Genomic DNA, 13,603 nt, shown 5'->3' on the forward strand with positions numbered 1-13,603 from the left:
TCCTAAACACGCCAAAAAAAAAAATTTCTGGATAACAAACTTTTACGAGTCATTTAGCGTCCGTGTTACTGACTGTGAGTTTGCGGAAGATATCAATGCCATCACTGACTTCTGCAACACAATCGAGGTTTTATCTATGGTGGTTGATTGTTTGTTCTCTGTTATTAAAGTCGCAACTTCTTACGATACGAAATGATATTTATGAACACATTTAGTTTAATTTGAAATTGAAATGGAAATGAAAACAAAAGCCACATGGGATGTGGGGAATATGAGAAATTTGAAATTAAAATTATAATTTGTGCTTTTATTTAATTTAATTTTTTTGTTAAATTACTAGAGATAATTTAAATATTTTAGATAATTTTTTAAGGTGCGGATGGATTTGTCAACTGGAGTATATTTTTTATGAGTATAATCTTAATTTTATTTTTTTATAAATAAATTTATCAGTAATTAAATTTTTTATGATAAAAAATAATTATTTACTCTTTTGTAAAATGACATATGCTTATTTTTGCATAACTTTTGTATCATACATATTTTGAGAATTAAATAATTTTTTATTTATTTTAATAAAAAGTCAAATTGTTAATCTACACTTTTAAATTAAAATAAAACAAAAATAATAAAAGCCAAAACAAAAATTCATAACACTTTTTAAACCATATACATATTTAACTAAATAAATAAAGAATTACTCACGTATTATTTTTCAGTTTTTAAACTTTGTAATATTTCAAAATATCTGTTTATTTTTTACGTTTAAGTAGTATTATTTTTTCTTTAGTTTATATTTCTATTTTTTTAATAATTCATAAATTTTGTAGTTTTTTTTTGATAAATTTATTTTTTTATAAAAAAAATATCTACAAATACAAGAAATTGCTGTTAAATGAGTTATTATGTATTGATGTATATTTATAATTATATTTTTTTGTATATTATTTTTAACAAAATAATTAAATATGTTATAATAAAATAATTAAGTCTACTAAATTTAAATAATTATTTTTTTTTATAAATACTAAATATCTATTTCTATTTTTGTAATGTTGTCGATTGATTGTTAATTTTTAGTATCACGGTAATAATTAAAAGCTCTAATTCTCTCTCTTAATACTAAAAAAAGGAGTAAAAATTTCATGTGTGTGTATATATATATTTATATAAATATTAATTTTTTTAAAAAAATATAAAGAATTAAAAAGTTTTATTTAAAAATTAGTAAAAATAATTAAAAAATAAACAAATTATGTTAAATATATATAAAAATTAATCATTAAAATAAAATATACAATAAAATATATATTAAAAATAAATTAAACTAAATATATATTTATACATAAATAATAAATTATGACTCCCATTTCCCATAAGTTCTCTTTGTAATACTACTCTCTAATATCGAGAAGTGGGCTGGGCTATACCATTGAAACAGTAATCTAAGTTACAAGCTCTTTCTCTCGTCTCGGCTCGTCTCGTCTCTCGGCTGTGTTACGGTTTATTCCAACCAGTTTCTTCCCAAGTCTTATTACTACGATCTGCTGTGCAGCGTTCAGAATTGAGATCTCTTTGACCACGATCCAATGGTGAGTGAAGACTTTTCCTCTTTCTCTCTGAAACAACTCGAGCTTAAAGTTTTGTAGCTCAAGTCACCATAAACAGATCTCTGAATTAATGTTTCGCCCTGAACGCAAATTATGACTGACATACTACTTAGGTTTGCGATTTGAATCGCTTGCTATGGTGCTGCAACCTGAACTCAAAATCTTTTATTTATTTATTCACTTTTAAAGTTCTGGTAATTTTTTTTTTCATAGCCTTACTTGCGTATTATGGATCTGATTTGAACTTTTGTTTATATAGTTGGCATGTGATGTTAAAAATGTTTGATCAATTGTGGATTTAGTGTTGAATTCCTTTTAGAGTTAGCTTGATTGAGATGATAAATTTCATAATCTTGTATCAAGCAAATGGAGTCACCAGAAAACCCTTGATCTACTGGTTTTCCCTTGCCCTTGTCGTCTTTGTTCAAATTGGCATTTTCTTCCCTAAAAAAATTAACTTTGTTATTTCTGCGTGCATTTTTGTTTCAACTATACTGGAATAATTCATCATTTTGGATTTGATTGTACTAATACTCTCAAACTTGTCTTATTTTTCTTTGCGATGGGTTATCAGATAATGATTTTTCGTTTATGTCCAGCTTACTCATTAATTAAGCCTTAGCAATTTCTGGTTCAGCAATGACTTTTCATGTTTAGGCAGTCAATTATGAAGGTTATTTTCACATTTTATTTTTTACTAGGATTACATGTGTACTGGTCATACTTGTATTTAATAGTAACCTGCTTTTGAAATTTGGAACCCTAATACTTGAATAGAAGCAGATTGCTATGTTCTTTTTTCCATCCGTCTTTCTATAATAAAGCGTTGTGCCGGTGTGCGGTTTTATACCATGAAAATTCTTTATGCATTTCCAATTTGAGCATATTCCGCTCTTAAATGTAGATACACTTTGTGCTGCTCATTAGCCGTCAAGGGAAGGTCAGACTGACGAAATGGTATTCACCTTACACTCAGAAGGAAAGAAGTAAGGTAATAACCTATGGCTTGTTAAGTTCAGGATAGTTTGCTAACCTCCTGTGTTTCTTCTATATTTGTTACTTTGATGATTGATAGGTGTAGTTCATTCTTGCATGCATGATGTATTATTATCATTGTTTCATCCTTGAAATATCTCTTTTTGCCCACTAGCTATTCTTGATATATGAATTTTAGAATTTACATGTCATCTATTCTTGAAAAAGGTAATCCGTGAGCTCAGTGGAGTGATCCTTACCCGTGCACCCAAGCTATGTAATTTTGTAGAATGGAGAGGATATAAAGTTGTATACAAAAGGTATTCAAACAAAACGATTCAACGCTTTGTGTCATATTGCTACTCCTTTCCAATGAACCCTTCTGTCTTGGCTTGATGTTTAGTTGAAAATGTTCCAAATTCTCCTACAGGTATGCTAGTCTGTATTTTTGCATGTGTATTGATGAAGATGACAATGAATTAGAAGTTCTTGAAATAATTCATCATTACGTGGAGATTCTTGATCGGTATTTTGGCAGTGTGAGTTCTCATCAAAGCTTTAACTTTTGAATACTACTATCTAATTTACTAGTGGAAGTATTCCCATTATGTTTCGGAAGATATAGCGTTTTCTCATATCTTTCTAATTCAGTAATGCTTGCATCACCATATGCAGGTCTGTGAACTAGACTTGATATTCAACTTCCACAAGGTTTGTCCCCACAACTCCATGTCATGATTTATGTTAATAAACAAATAAATTGTAATAATAATTAGTTATTTCCATTGATTTCTTCAAGGTGGCCACCCTGAATTAGGAGTAATTGAGCATCAATTGTTATTTATATTAACTGCTTTTTTTTTCTTGTGTGAAAGGTAATGTCACTTCTGATTCTGTTTTTTATATTTTAAAGGCCTATTATATACTCGATGAACTTCTAATTGCCGGCGAACTTCAAGAGTCAAGCAAGAAAACCGTTGCCCGATTGATAGCTGCACAGGTGTGTAAGGTCTTTAGTTTCTGCTTTAGAAAAATTTTGATCTGCAGTTTCTTTCTCAAATTTTAATGCAAATTTTGTATGATATTGGCTTCCAGGATTCATTGGTGGAGACTGCAAAGGAGGAAGCTAGTTCAATAAGCAACATAATTGCACAAGCCACCAAATGAGAGAGATCTAATGTTACACTTTCTTCATGCTCGTATGTCTATCTCTATGTATCGATTATATTCGTGTTATTGGTGAATTTGTTTTACTTTCGAGCTTCTAGACCCGAGTTGCTGGTCTTGTGGTGGCAATTTCAAGTTAGTGCAAGTGTGATCTACCTATTATTGGGAGTTACCCCCTTTGTTCGAGGAATAGTAGACTTTTACTGTATATTGTTTTGAGATTGAAATTATATTGATTGTTCATAATTTGTTAGTGCTATCTTTCGTTCTTCCATGTTAAATTGAATTGTTTGAGTGAAACTGAAATTACTCCCAAGTGAAACAACAGAACAAGTATAGTAGTTTTAAATTTAATCTTGAAAAATGTACGCGGCACTAATTCGAGGGTCGTTAATTTAATTATGGAAAACGGTTGCATGTATCGTAAAATAAATAAAGAAGATAAAATAGATATAAAATAAAAAAACGTAAATAGATAATTTTAATATTAATATTCACTGATATAATTATCTAAATATAATAGAAATGATTTATAAATATCTATTAATATATGTAGTAATTTATTTGTAAAAGAGAAAGAGAGGAACAGGAGTTAAGCCCCACTTTGGTCCCTGAGATTGACGAGTTGCACCGATTTAGTCCTCCAGATCCCAATTGCACCAAATTAGTCCCCCAGATTCGAAAAAATGCACCACGTTAGTCATTTCCCTATTTTCCGTCACCGGAGGTCTGACGCCGTTAGTGACTTGGCAAATTTTGCCACGCTGGACACGGTGGAAACGGCGTCGTTTGTAGATTGGCGCTAAAATCCCCCTTCGAGCGACGTCGTTTCTATGCGATGGAAAACAAAACGTTGGCCTCTCCCTCGTTGTTCTTCACTCTTCGTCTTCAACCCTTCCATGACTGACACAGAGAAAAAACGTCTCTCTTCCGTTACTCACTAAAATCAGGAACGAGTAAGCAATAGGATTCCGGAGACTGCTTGATCACAAGAAAACATTGAACAGTTGTCTGAGGAGGTACTTTGCTGCAACAAGGAGCTTCTGTTCCGTCACCGAGGTTAGTGAAGAATTTAAAAATTTATTTTTTCAAATTTTAGGGAATGCGTTGATGGTTGTTGATCATAGTTTATTGCTTTGTATGTTGTTTTTCCCTAAGGTTTGTAGTGGAATTTGGGGTAGGGTTTTATTTGGATGTTGTCTGTAACTGTTTTTTTGGGGTTTGTCTTCATGCTCTGTTCTGATGGTGGATAATTTTTTTTTATTTTGATATATGTTTCTATAATGTATGAATGTAGTTGATGAGAAAAGTATGTTAAAGGGATCATTGTGTGGAACTGTTGCTGAAAAGAAATTTTTGTTAATCATGCAGATGGATGTGCACTTAGATATAATGTTCCACCATGGGGGAAAGTTTCAGAAAGATGAAAAAGGGATGACCATATATTCTCCTGATAAGAAGGCATGCGTTGGGGACATTGATGTAGATACTTTAGATGTTTTTTGGGTGAGAAATTATTATAAGGAACTAGGATATGATAGGATAGGAGAATGTTGGTGGCATGTGCCAGGGAGGAGTTTAGAAATTGGGTTAAGAACTCTGAATTGTGATGATGAGCTGAGAGAGATGTGTTTCATGGGTGAAAAGAATGAGGGGCTGATTGATGTTTACTTTGAGCATGCAGTTTCAACACCAGAAATTCTTGAGGAAAATGAGATTGTGGAGTATGTTGAGGGTGACCATGATGATTTGAGAGAGGTTAGTGATGAAGCTGACCATGAATCCCTACAAGATGAAACCCCAAACCCAGCTAATAAACCCACTACCCCTGCTGATGAGACTCCATTCACCAAGAACACTGAACCAATGCATAATACCTCACCACCCAAGACCACAGAACCAACAGATCCTGGTGCTAATAACCCAACAACCCAAAACAGTAATCCTACTACCACACCCAACTCTAATCCTAGCCAAGCTACTACTGCAGAGCCTGTTACCACTACTCCTCCAGTTCCCCCAAAACTGAAACCCAATTCAAATGTCAACCCAAACCTGAAAGCCAATACTACATCATCACATAAGGCCACTGCCAACCCGAAGAATGCCTCTAAGCCCAAGCCCAAGCCCAACAAGAACTCTGTGTCTAAGCCCAAACTAAAGCCAAAGTCCAAAATCAGAGCTAAAGCCTATTGCACAAGGTCTGCTTCACAAGTGAGGACTAGGAAGCAACATGAGAAGAAAAAAGAAGTGTTGAGGTTGTCTTCTTCTGAAGATGAACACACCACAGAGGACAGTTCATATGATCCTAGGAGAGATGATAGCTCAACTGATGATGATGATGTTAAAAAATGTGAGACCAAGAGAAGAGAGCCTGGCTCGAAGCATGCACCTGCTGAGGGACTAGCAAAGTCTAAGAGGAAGTTTCTTAACGATGATGTCGCATTGGTGGTGGATGATGAGGAGTGTGATGTGGAGTTGAGTTTCTTAGAAGTGCCTGTGACCGGAGATGAAAATCTGGACAACTCATATGATCCTGGAGCAGAGTCTGATGGTGCCAACTCTTGGCACTCCGAGGAAATGAAGACTCCTCCTCCTTCGGATGAAGAATTTTCTGAAGAAGAGCCAGATGATGTATTCCCAGTATTTAGAGATGGTATTCGATTCGGGGATTTAAAACTTGAGGTGGGGATGAAGTTTAATACAAAGTGGGAGTTCAGAGAGGCAGTGAGAGACAACTAAAACCGTTTACATGCAAATACTGTCTACAAAAGGGGCACACAAAGAGGGGTTGTCCAAAAAAGAGAGCAGCTGATATTGCTCAAGCTCTTGCTGATGCAGCTGCAGCTGCTGCTAAGACAAAGCCCACTGAACAAGCACATACTGAAGCTCCTCCAGATGCACCTGCTCCGGCTCCTCCAGAAGCACCATCTCAAGCTGCTCCAGAAGCCCCTGCTCAGCCACCTGCACCAGTTGAGATCGACCTCTCCCAGCAAAACTACTCTGATGCACAACAGTCCCAACATAGTCAAGAGGTAGTTGCATTTAGTTTCACAACTCATACTCAAAATTGTTGTTCACGTTAAATTGAATTTATGTCCTACTGAAACAGGATCCACCTGCGAGGCCATCCAAGTTGCAGACAAGAAGGAGGTCCTCCACACCACCATCAGGCTCGATTACTGTGGATCCACTACAAGGAGCAAGCTCAGCCACATCTTCAAGACTAGCCAACTTCCTCAAATTTGTCCCAACACCTGGCTTCAAGCCACCAAGGAAGAAGAAATGAAGATGTACCTGATCCTGTTTTTGCCTATTTTGGATGAAACTTGGCTGCTTTTTGTAAATGATGCTTTTTGTTTTGTGGCCTGAATTTTTGGCAGTAGACTTTTAGTATATTTGAATTGAATATGACAATGATGGCACTCTGTGTCCTTTGGCTAAGGTGTTTTTTGTCTTAAGAGTTGTCATTAATATGGCAGGATTATTGTTACTTTTGTTAAAACTTATTGATATGGATATTGTTATTGTTACAATTTCTTCCAGCTTCAATTATGCTACTTCACATGCATTTTTTTGCAATTTCTTTCAGCAATTTCATTGAATGACAGAAAACAACTATGACATCTGAGAAGAAAAATTTTAGTTTCTTCTAATACACTTCCACCCTGAATACAGAAACACAAACCCATCTTCAAGCTTTAACTACCAACATAAAACCCACAACAAAAACTACAAACAAAGCCAAACCTAAAATGTACATTTTTTGGGTTCTAACTTCAGCTTTTATCTTCCCAATTCTCCAAGCCAAATCCACCCTAACTTGGTCACCATCCACGGTAGACATTACCCTTCCTCTCAGGTCTTCTTCTCCAATGTCAGCCCAGACAAACAAACCACACCACCTCTTACCATTAACATTGTAGTTAGGGCACCCAAAGAATGGCTTGTTAGGGTTAGCCTCTGTTGTGGACCACCGAAGAACAGGGCGGCACCCACACCCACACCACTGCGGAACAACCGAGACTCTACTTCGACTGGAACTCCTACTGTTGGACCGCATGGAACTCTGGCTCCCACTTGCAATCATGCTGGTAAACTTGGAAGGGAGCAGGAGACGAAGAACCAGAGAGAAACGGGTAGAAGAAGAAGATGATGGGGTGACATGATGAACTTAGGTTTTAAAAGGGGGATAAGGACTAAATTGGAGCAATTCAAACTTTAGGCCACGTCATATAACTGTTACCGTGTCCAGCGTGGCAAAATTTGCCAAGTCACTAACGGCGTCAGACCTCCGGTGACGGAAAATAGGGAAAGGACTAACGTGGTGCATTTTTTCGAATCTGGGGGACTAATTTGGTGCAATTGGGATCTAGAGGACTAAATCGGTGCAACTCGTCAATCTCAGGGACCAAAGTGGGGCTTAACTCAGAGGAACAGTATAAACTCCTACTTTTATTTTATTCCTTTCTCAACAAACAACTATTATCACAAAAAAAAGCGAGGCCGAAATCCAAAAGTTCCAAAATACAATAACAATGTATCCAATAGCATTCCCGTAATACTGGCCAAAAAATAAAAATTACCATTCCCGTAACGGATCTTCAAAGCTCAGACGTTACACGGCTCAACAGCTATGAGCATCTCCTTTGTCCCTTCTATGACGCTTCTAATATTCACCACAGCAATCATGAATCTTAATGATATATACACTACGTGTCAATCTACAGTTGTATTTAAAGAAGATAAATTCTATAGTGCGAGTAAATTTCCACAGTGGTCTTCAAGATTGACGCTGTGCATCAAAATCGTCCTTGAGATTCCAATTACATTAATTACGTTCTTGAGATTGGAAAAATTGCACCATAGTAGTCTCAGACCCGTTTTCCGTTAGAGACGTGCTGACGTGGCTTAATGACGTGGACCTTTGGTGACACGTGTCGCCTCATGGTTTGGTCACGTGTAACGGTATGATGACATGTCGGCCAATGACACGTGGCATGCTGATGTGGATAGGTATGCCACGTGTCAGATTATACCACGTGTCGCAATGCTATTTGTCCATGTGTCATCTACTGTGTCATCGTTACATGTGCACCAAATTGATCCCTTATTTTATATCAGATGACTCATGTTAGTCCTTGAAATTGAATGCCGTACACCAAATTAGTCCATTCATCAGTTTTTTCTCATTTTTTTATAAATTTAAAATTCTCAATATTTTTTTATACACTAATTTTAATTATATTTTTTATTATACATATTTTATAATAAATTTTTTAATTAATAATGTTAACTTGTATCATTAGAGTACATATTAACTAAAATAAAAACTTTTATTATTGTCTCTTGTATTTATTTGTATTTGTTTTAATATCGTTCAAGTCATGGTTACAATAAGCACTTATATTGATTAATAGTGTAATATATGAAAAAGTCGTCTAACTAAGTTATAGATAAAATGAATTACTATAATCGGCAGTATAAATCTATCTTATTAAATTAGTGAGAAGTTAGTTATATGGAAAAGCAGACATTCTTAAAATGGATTAGAATAATGAATTTATATTAGTTAATAAGTGCCTTATCAAGTATTCCTAAAATATTTATTAAAGTGTTAAATATTAAAAAAATTGTATTAAGGAATATTATTATACTCTTAACTTACACTCTATTAAATCAATATCAATATGTCACATAATTCTTTTAATAAAATATTGTAGAAAAAAATTGTATAATTAAAACTAATATTTTAAAAATATTTTATAAAAATACTTGTATTTAAATAACTTGTGAAAAGATAAAATTAAAATTAGTGTATTCGAATATATAATAAGAATTTTAAATTCATAAAAAAATGAGAAAAAATTTGATGAAGAGACTAATTTGGTGCGCGGCATTCAATTTCAGAGACTAAAATGAGTTATTTGATGCAAAGTAAGGGACCAATTTGGTGCATATGTAATGATGACATAGTTGATGACATGTGGACAAATAACATTATGACACGTGGCATAATCTGACACGTGGCAAAATAGAATTCTGACACGTGGCATATCCATTCACGTCAGCATGCCATGTGTCGTTGGCCAACACGTCATCATGCCGTTACATGTGGCCAAACCATGAGGTGACACGTGTCACCAAAGGTCCACATCATCAAGCCACGTTAGCGCGTCGTTAACGGAAACATGTCAAGGACTATTATGGTGCAATTTTTTCAATCCCAAAAATGTAATTGATGCAATTGGAATCTCAAAAATGATTTTGGTGCACGGCGTCAATTTCGGAGACCACTATAAGGATTTACTCCTATAATGCCTATAATTTTGGTGTTAAAATTATCGAACCTGTTCTTAATGATAAATTTTAAATATTAAAAGATTATTTATTTATATATTTTTTAATTTAAATATTAGCTTTTAGTTTTATTTATTAAGTTAGACAAGTATATATAAGCATCATAACATACATCTTTTAAAAAATCTCTTTATCTCTATACCAATTAATATATGTACCTTATAATTGGCCGAAAAATAAAAGACAGTAAAATAATTTACCAGATACTTAGTCTCATTAACAGGAGAACATGGGTGTGTAAGGGGATAGCTTATTACGGCGAAAAAGAATTATTTTTATGGGAGACACATTAACCTCTTAAAAAAAATTTAGAGAATTAATAATTTTATTAAATTTTGATTAGTATATAATCAATAAAAAATAAATAATTTTACACTATTAAATAAAATTTTATATTATTAAAAATATTATTAATAACTACTTAATAATTACAAATTACAAAAATTGTTGGTGTCCTAACACTTCTTAACTTCCCAGTAAAATGGGTACTGGAAAAATTAAAAGGGATGTGAAACTTGCCCATTCCGCTCCAAGTGTCTGAAGGCTCTCTAGGAACTTGTTATCTACATCTGAATTTGATTAGGCTGCGTTTATTTACAGAGATAGGACATTGAGATAGGGACACAGAAAATAAAATTATGTTTGACAGAAAAAATATAGATAAAGATAATATGTTCAGAGATATTAGATTAGTGTATTTTGTATTCATTCTGACAAGAAAGACACAGAGACACTAATAAGAGACACAACTTATTTTTTTTTTCATTATTTTAATTAATTTTTTATGATTATATTTTTTATTATTATATTTTTCATCTTAAATTTTTTAAATGAAAAAAATGAGAATAAATTAAATTTTCATAATTTATTTCTAGTTTATCACCAAACAGAATACAAGAACACAAAAATTTGTGTCTCTGTCTTGCAGTGTCTTGTCTTATCCTATTCTCAAAAACAAACGCAACCTTAGAGCCTACGAACACAAATACGATTAGAGAATCACTAAAATAAAGATGTTTAAAATATTTTTTTAAATATATTTTTAATAATTAAAATTTAATATATATAATTGATTAATTAAAAAAAAGGCTAAATCAATTTAAATATAGTTGCCTTAAATAAACTAATTTTTATATTATATATTATTGAATAATTAATTAAAAAGTATACATTTATGTACAATGATCGCTAAATTTGAATTTAAAATTAATTAATAAATCATACTTTTTACAAAAACAAAATTAATTGAGCATAAAATATTTAACTTTTATGTTATGTTTGGTTGGAAGGAAAGAAATAGAGAGAAAGAAAATAGAAAGAAAAGAAAGGAAAGGAAAGAATTTGAGTAGATTTTTATTTTCTTTAGATGTGTTTAGATGGAAGGAAAATAAGAAGGAAATAAATGTTATAAAAAGATAATTTTACTCTTATATTATAATATACAAGTTTAATCACCCGTGTCATGTACGTGATAAGATTGAAATTATAATTTTAAGTTGTTATGTTAAATTTCATTTTAATTATAATAATTTAATTAATAAAAAATAACTTGTATGCGTTGTTTTTCTTTTCTTAATATAGTATTAAGTGTATTAACTATAAAATAGTTATTTAATCTACTTTTTTTCAATAAATCAAGCATATATACTCAATATGACCATAAATAATCTAGTAATACTTAAATCTATCAACAAAATTTTATATGTTGGTTTACTGTGAAGTAAGAAAATATCAAAATCAGCTCAAAATGAAGAACAAATTAATAGAGAATCCTAATACAGAAAGTTTTGTAAAAACAATAAATAATTTAAACCTACTGAATAACAATTCAATGCTATCCTTTGATACCTACAAAATATATACATGAAACAACACTGTATCAATGTTTGTATATAAAATTATATGATCAACATAATTATAAAATTATTTGTCAAGAGAATAAAATTATACGAATTTTAATGATAATTTTAATATTCTCAAACTATTAATGTACAATAAGAATTCATCTATTACTTCCTAGAATTTCTAAATTTTTTTAAGTGATAGTAATAAATTTTAATAAATAAATAGATTTAGTAAGACATTTTGTTATTACCTTTTTATTATAGACTCTCAAAAACTTCTCTATATACCACATTCATCGTGCAGTTATCTTCCAAGTGTCCATGATCTTGCAATAGCACTCGCAGACCATCTTTACTCGTTACCCTTGATAACGCAACATACAATTGACCATGGGTGAAAATTGGCATTGGAAGGTAAATTTCAACTTTCGATAGAGTTTGTCCCTGTGACTTATTTATTGTCATTGCAAATGACATGATAATTGGGAATTGTCTTCTTTGAAACATGATCGGCAATGTTTCATTATTTGAAATTAGATTCAGTCTTGGGATAAGAATAATACTTCCAACTTTGTTACCAGTTAAAGTCTTGCATTCTATCACATGATTTTCCATTCTTCTAACTTGCATCCTCGTTCCATTGCACAAACCATTAATTTGGTCTATATTCCGCAGCAACATAACAGGAGCATCAACCTTCAGAACCAACTTGTGTGGTGGTAGACCTGAACAATTTATTCCATTTAGAATCTCCGGCGAGAAAACATCTAACTCAAACTCCATATTTCTCTCTTCAGCACACACAGAGTCTGAACTTAAGTAGACTCTTTCTTATCCAGGTAATCCTGCAGTCATCTTGTTGTTGACATCAGTGACACAATCTAAAGTTAGTGCAAGAATTGCTCTATCCTTAAAATAATTTTCAATGGATAAATTGGATAACATATCTGGATACACAAAATCAATGAGGTCATCCAAAGCTGTCTTAGAGTTCTTAATCAAAATGTCAGATGGTATATGAACGATCGATTCACCATCTGTTGTATCACCAGCCAAACTATCACCAATTTTGAGTAGCTATTCTGCAAAATTTCTGAGTTCTTGTATGTTGTTGTTTTCACCTAGTGATAATCTCATGTTTTTTGTAAGCTTCAAAACCTTACAGTTATGCCACAAATATGAAGAATTAATAGAAGACTGAATTATATCTTGCCTTGAGCCTCTGGGAATCACAGGTAAAATTTGACTAAAATCTCCTCCGAGAACAACAACTTTACCTTTAAATGGCAAATGAGCATTATACGAATCTGAGCACCTTAAGATGTCTCTGAGGCATTTGTCTAAAGTTTCATAACAATACTTACTTATCATTGGAGCTTCATCCCATGTGATTAATTTGGCCTTGGATATTAACCTTGCAAGAGGACTTTCCTGTTTAATGCTACACAAAGAATCCTCATTTATGGCCAAAGGAATTTTAAACCTTGAATGTGCAGTTCTTCCATTAGGCAACAAAAGTGTAGCAATTCCACTTGAAGCAACATTTAAAACTATACCTCCTTTAGACCTAATTGAACATGATATAGTTGACCATAAGAATGTTTTTCCAATACCACCTTGACCGTATAAGAAGAAAAGTCCACCCAT

General features: G+C 32.7%; 4 protein-coding genes across 4 annotated transcripts; 2 read left to right on the forward strand and 2 right to left on the reverse strand.

Moving 5' to 3' along the window:
- The first annotated feature begins 1,374 nt into the window (after window positions 1–1,374).
- Window positions 1,375–3,998, forward strand: LOC130932658 (AP-1 complex subunit sigma-1). The gene is made up of 7 exons (XM_057862036.1): window positions 1,375–1,592; window positions 2,515–2,601; window positions 2,814–2,905; window positions 3,016–3,124; window positions 3,261–3,296; window positions 3,499–3,585; window positions 3,681–3,998. Exons 1-7 carry the CDS (start codon window positions 1,590–1,592, stop codon window positions 3,750–3,752), a joined length of 486 nt encoding a protein of 161 aa, XP_057718019.1. The 5' UTR covers window positions 1,375–1,589; the 3' UTR covers window positions 3,753–3,998.
- A 1,041-nt stretch (window positions 3,999–5,039) lies between these two features.
- LOC130934433 (uncharacterized) lies at window positions 5,040–7,041 on the forward strand. The gene is made up of 3 exons (XM_057864007.1): window positions 5,040–6,437; window positions 6,527–6,787; window positions 6,865–7,041. Exons 1-3 carry the CDS (start codon window positions 5,040–5,042, stop codon window positions 7,039–7,041), a joined length of 1,836 nt encoding a protein of 611 aa, XP_057719990.1.
- Window positions 7,042–12,214: 5,173 nt separating this feature from the next.
- Window positions 12,215–12,739, reverse strand: LOC130934434 (uncharacterized). Its single transcript, XM_057864008.1, has one exon. The coding sequence runs from the start codon at window positions 12,737–12,739 to the stop codon at window positions 12,215–12,217; it is 525 nt and encodes a 174-aa protein (XP_057719991.1).
- A 48-nt stretch (window positions 12,740–12,787) lies between these two features.
- On the reverse strand, window positions 12,788–13,603 carry LOC130934435 (uncharacterized). Its single transcript, XM_057864009.1, has 2 exons — window positions 13,078–13,603; window positions 12,788–12,993 (listed from the first exon to the last, which is right to left on the reverse strand). Exons 1-2 carry the CDS (start codon window positions 13,601–13,603, stop codon window positions 12,788–12,790), a joined length of 732 nt encoding a protein of 243 aa, XP_057719992.1.

This window comes from Arachis stenosperma, chromosome 6 (genome assembly GCF_014773155.1).
Source record: "Arachis stenosperma cultivar V10309 chromosome 6, arast.V10309.gnm1.PFL2, whole genome shotgun sequence".
Taxonomy (NCBI): Eukaryota; Viridiplantae; Streptophyta; class Magnoliopsida; order Fabales; family Fabaceae; genus Arachis; species Arachis stenosperma.

What these genes read in the sequence shown, in the direction of transcription:
- LOC130932658 (XM_057862036.1), top strand. An exon ending in CTCAGAAGGAAAGAAGTAAG is followed by an intron (nt 2,602 to 2,813) that starts GTAATAACCTAT and finishes TTCTTGAAAAAG; the next exon opens with GTAATCCGTGAGCTCAGTGG. An exon ending in CCCGATTGATAGCTGCACAG is followed by an intron (nt 3,586 to 3,680) that starts GTGTGTAAGGTC and finishes ATTGGCTTCCAG; the next exon opens with GATTCATTGGTGGAGACTGC.
- LOC130934433 (XM_057864007.1), top strand. Translation starts at nt 5,040, where the DNA reads ATGAATGTAGTTGATGAGAAAAGTATGTTAAAGGGATCATTGTGTGGA. An exon ending in TCGGGGATTTAAAACTTGAG is followed by an intron (nt 6,438 to 6,526) that starts GTGGGGATGAAG and finishes TGTCTACAAAAG; the next exon opens with GGGCACACAAAGAGGGGTTG. An exon ending in AGTCCCAACATAGTCAAGAG is followed by an intron (nt 6,788 to 6,864) that starts GTAGTTGCATTT and finishes CTACTGAAACAG; the next exon opens with GATCCACCTGCGAGGCCATC.
- LOC130934434 (XM_057864008.1), bottom strand. Translation starts at nt 12,739, where the DNA reads ATGGAGTTTGAGTTAGATGTTTTCTCGCCGGAGATTCTAAATGGAATA.
- LOC130934435 (XM_057864009.1), bottom strand. Translation starts at nt 13,603, where the DNA reads ATGGGTGGACTTTTCTTCTTATACGGTCAAGGTGGTATTGGAAAAACA. An exon ending in AAACATGAGATTATCACTAG is followed by an intron (nt 12,994 to 13,077) that starts GTGAAAACAACA and finishes GTGATACAACAG; the next exon opens with ATGGTGAATCGATCGTTCAT.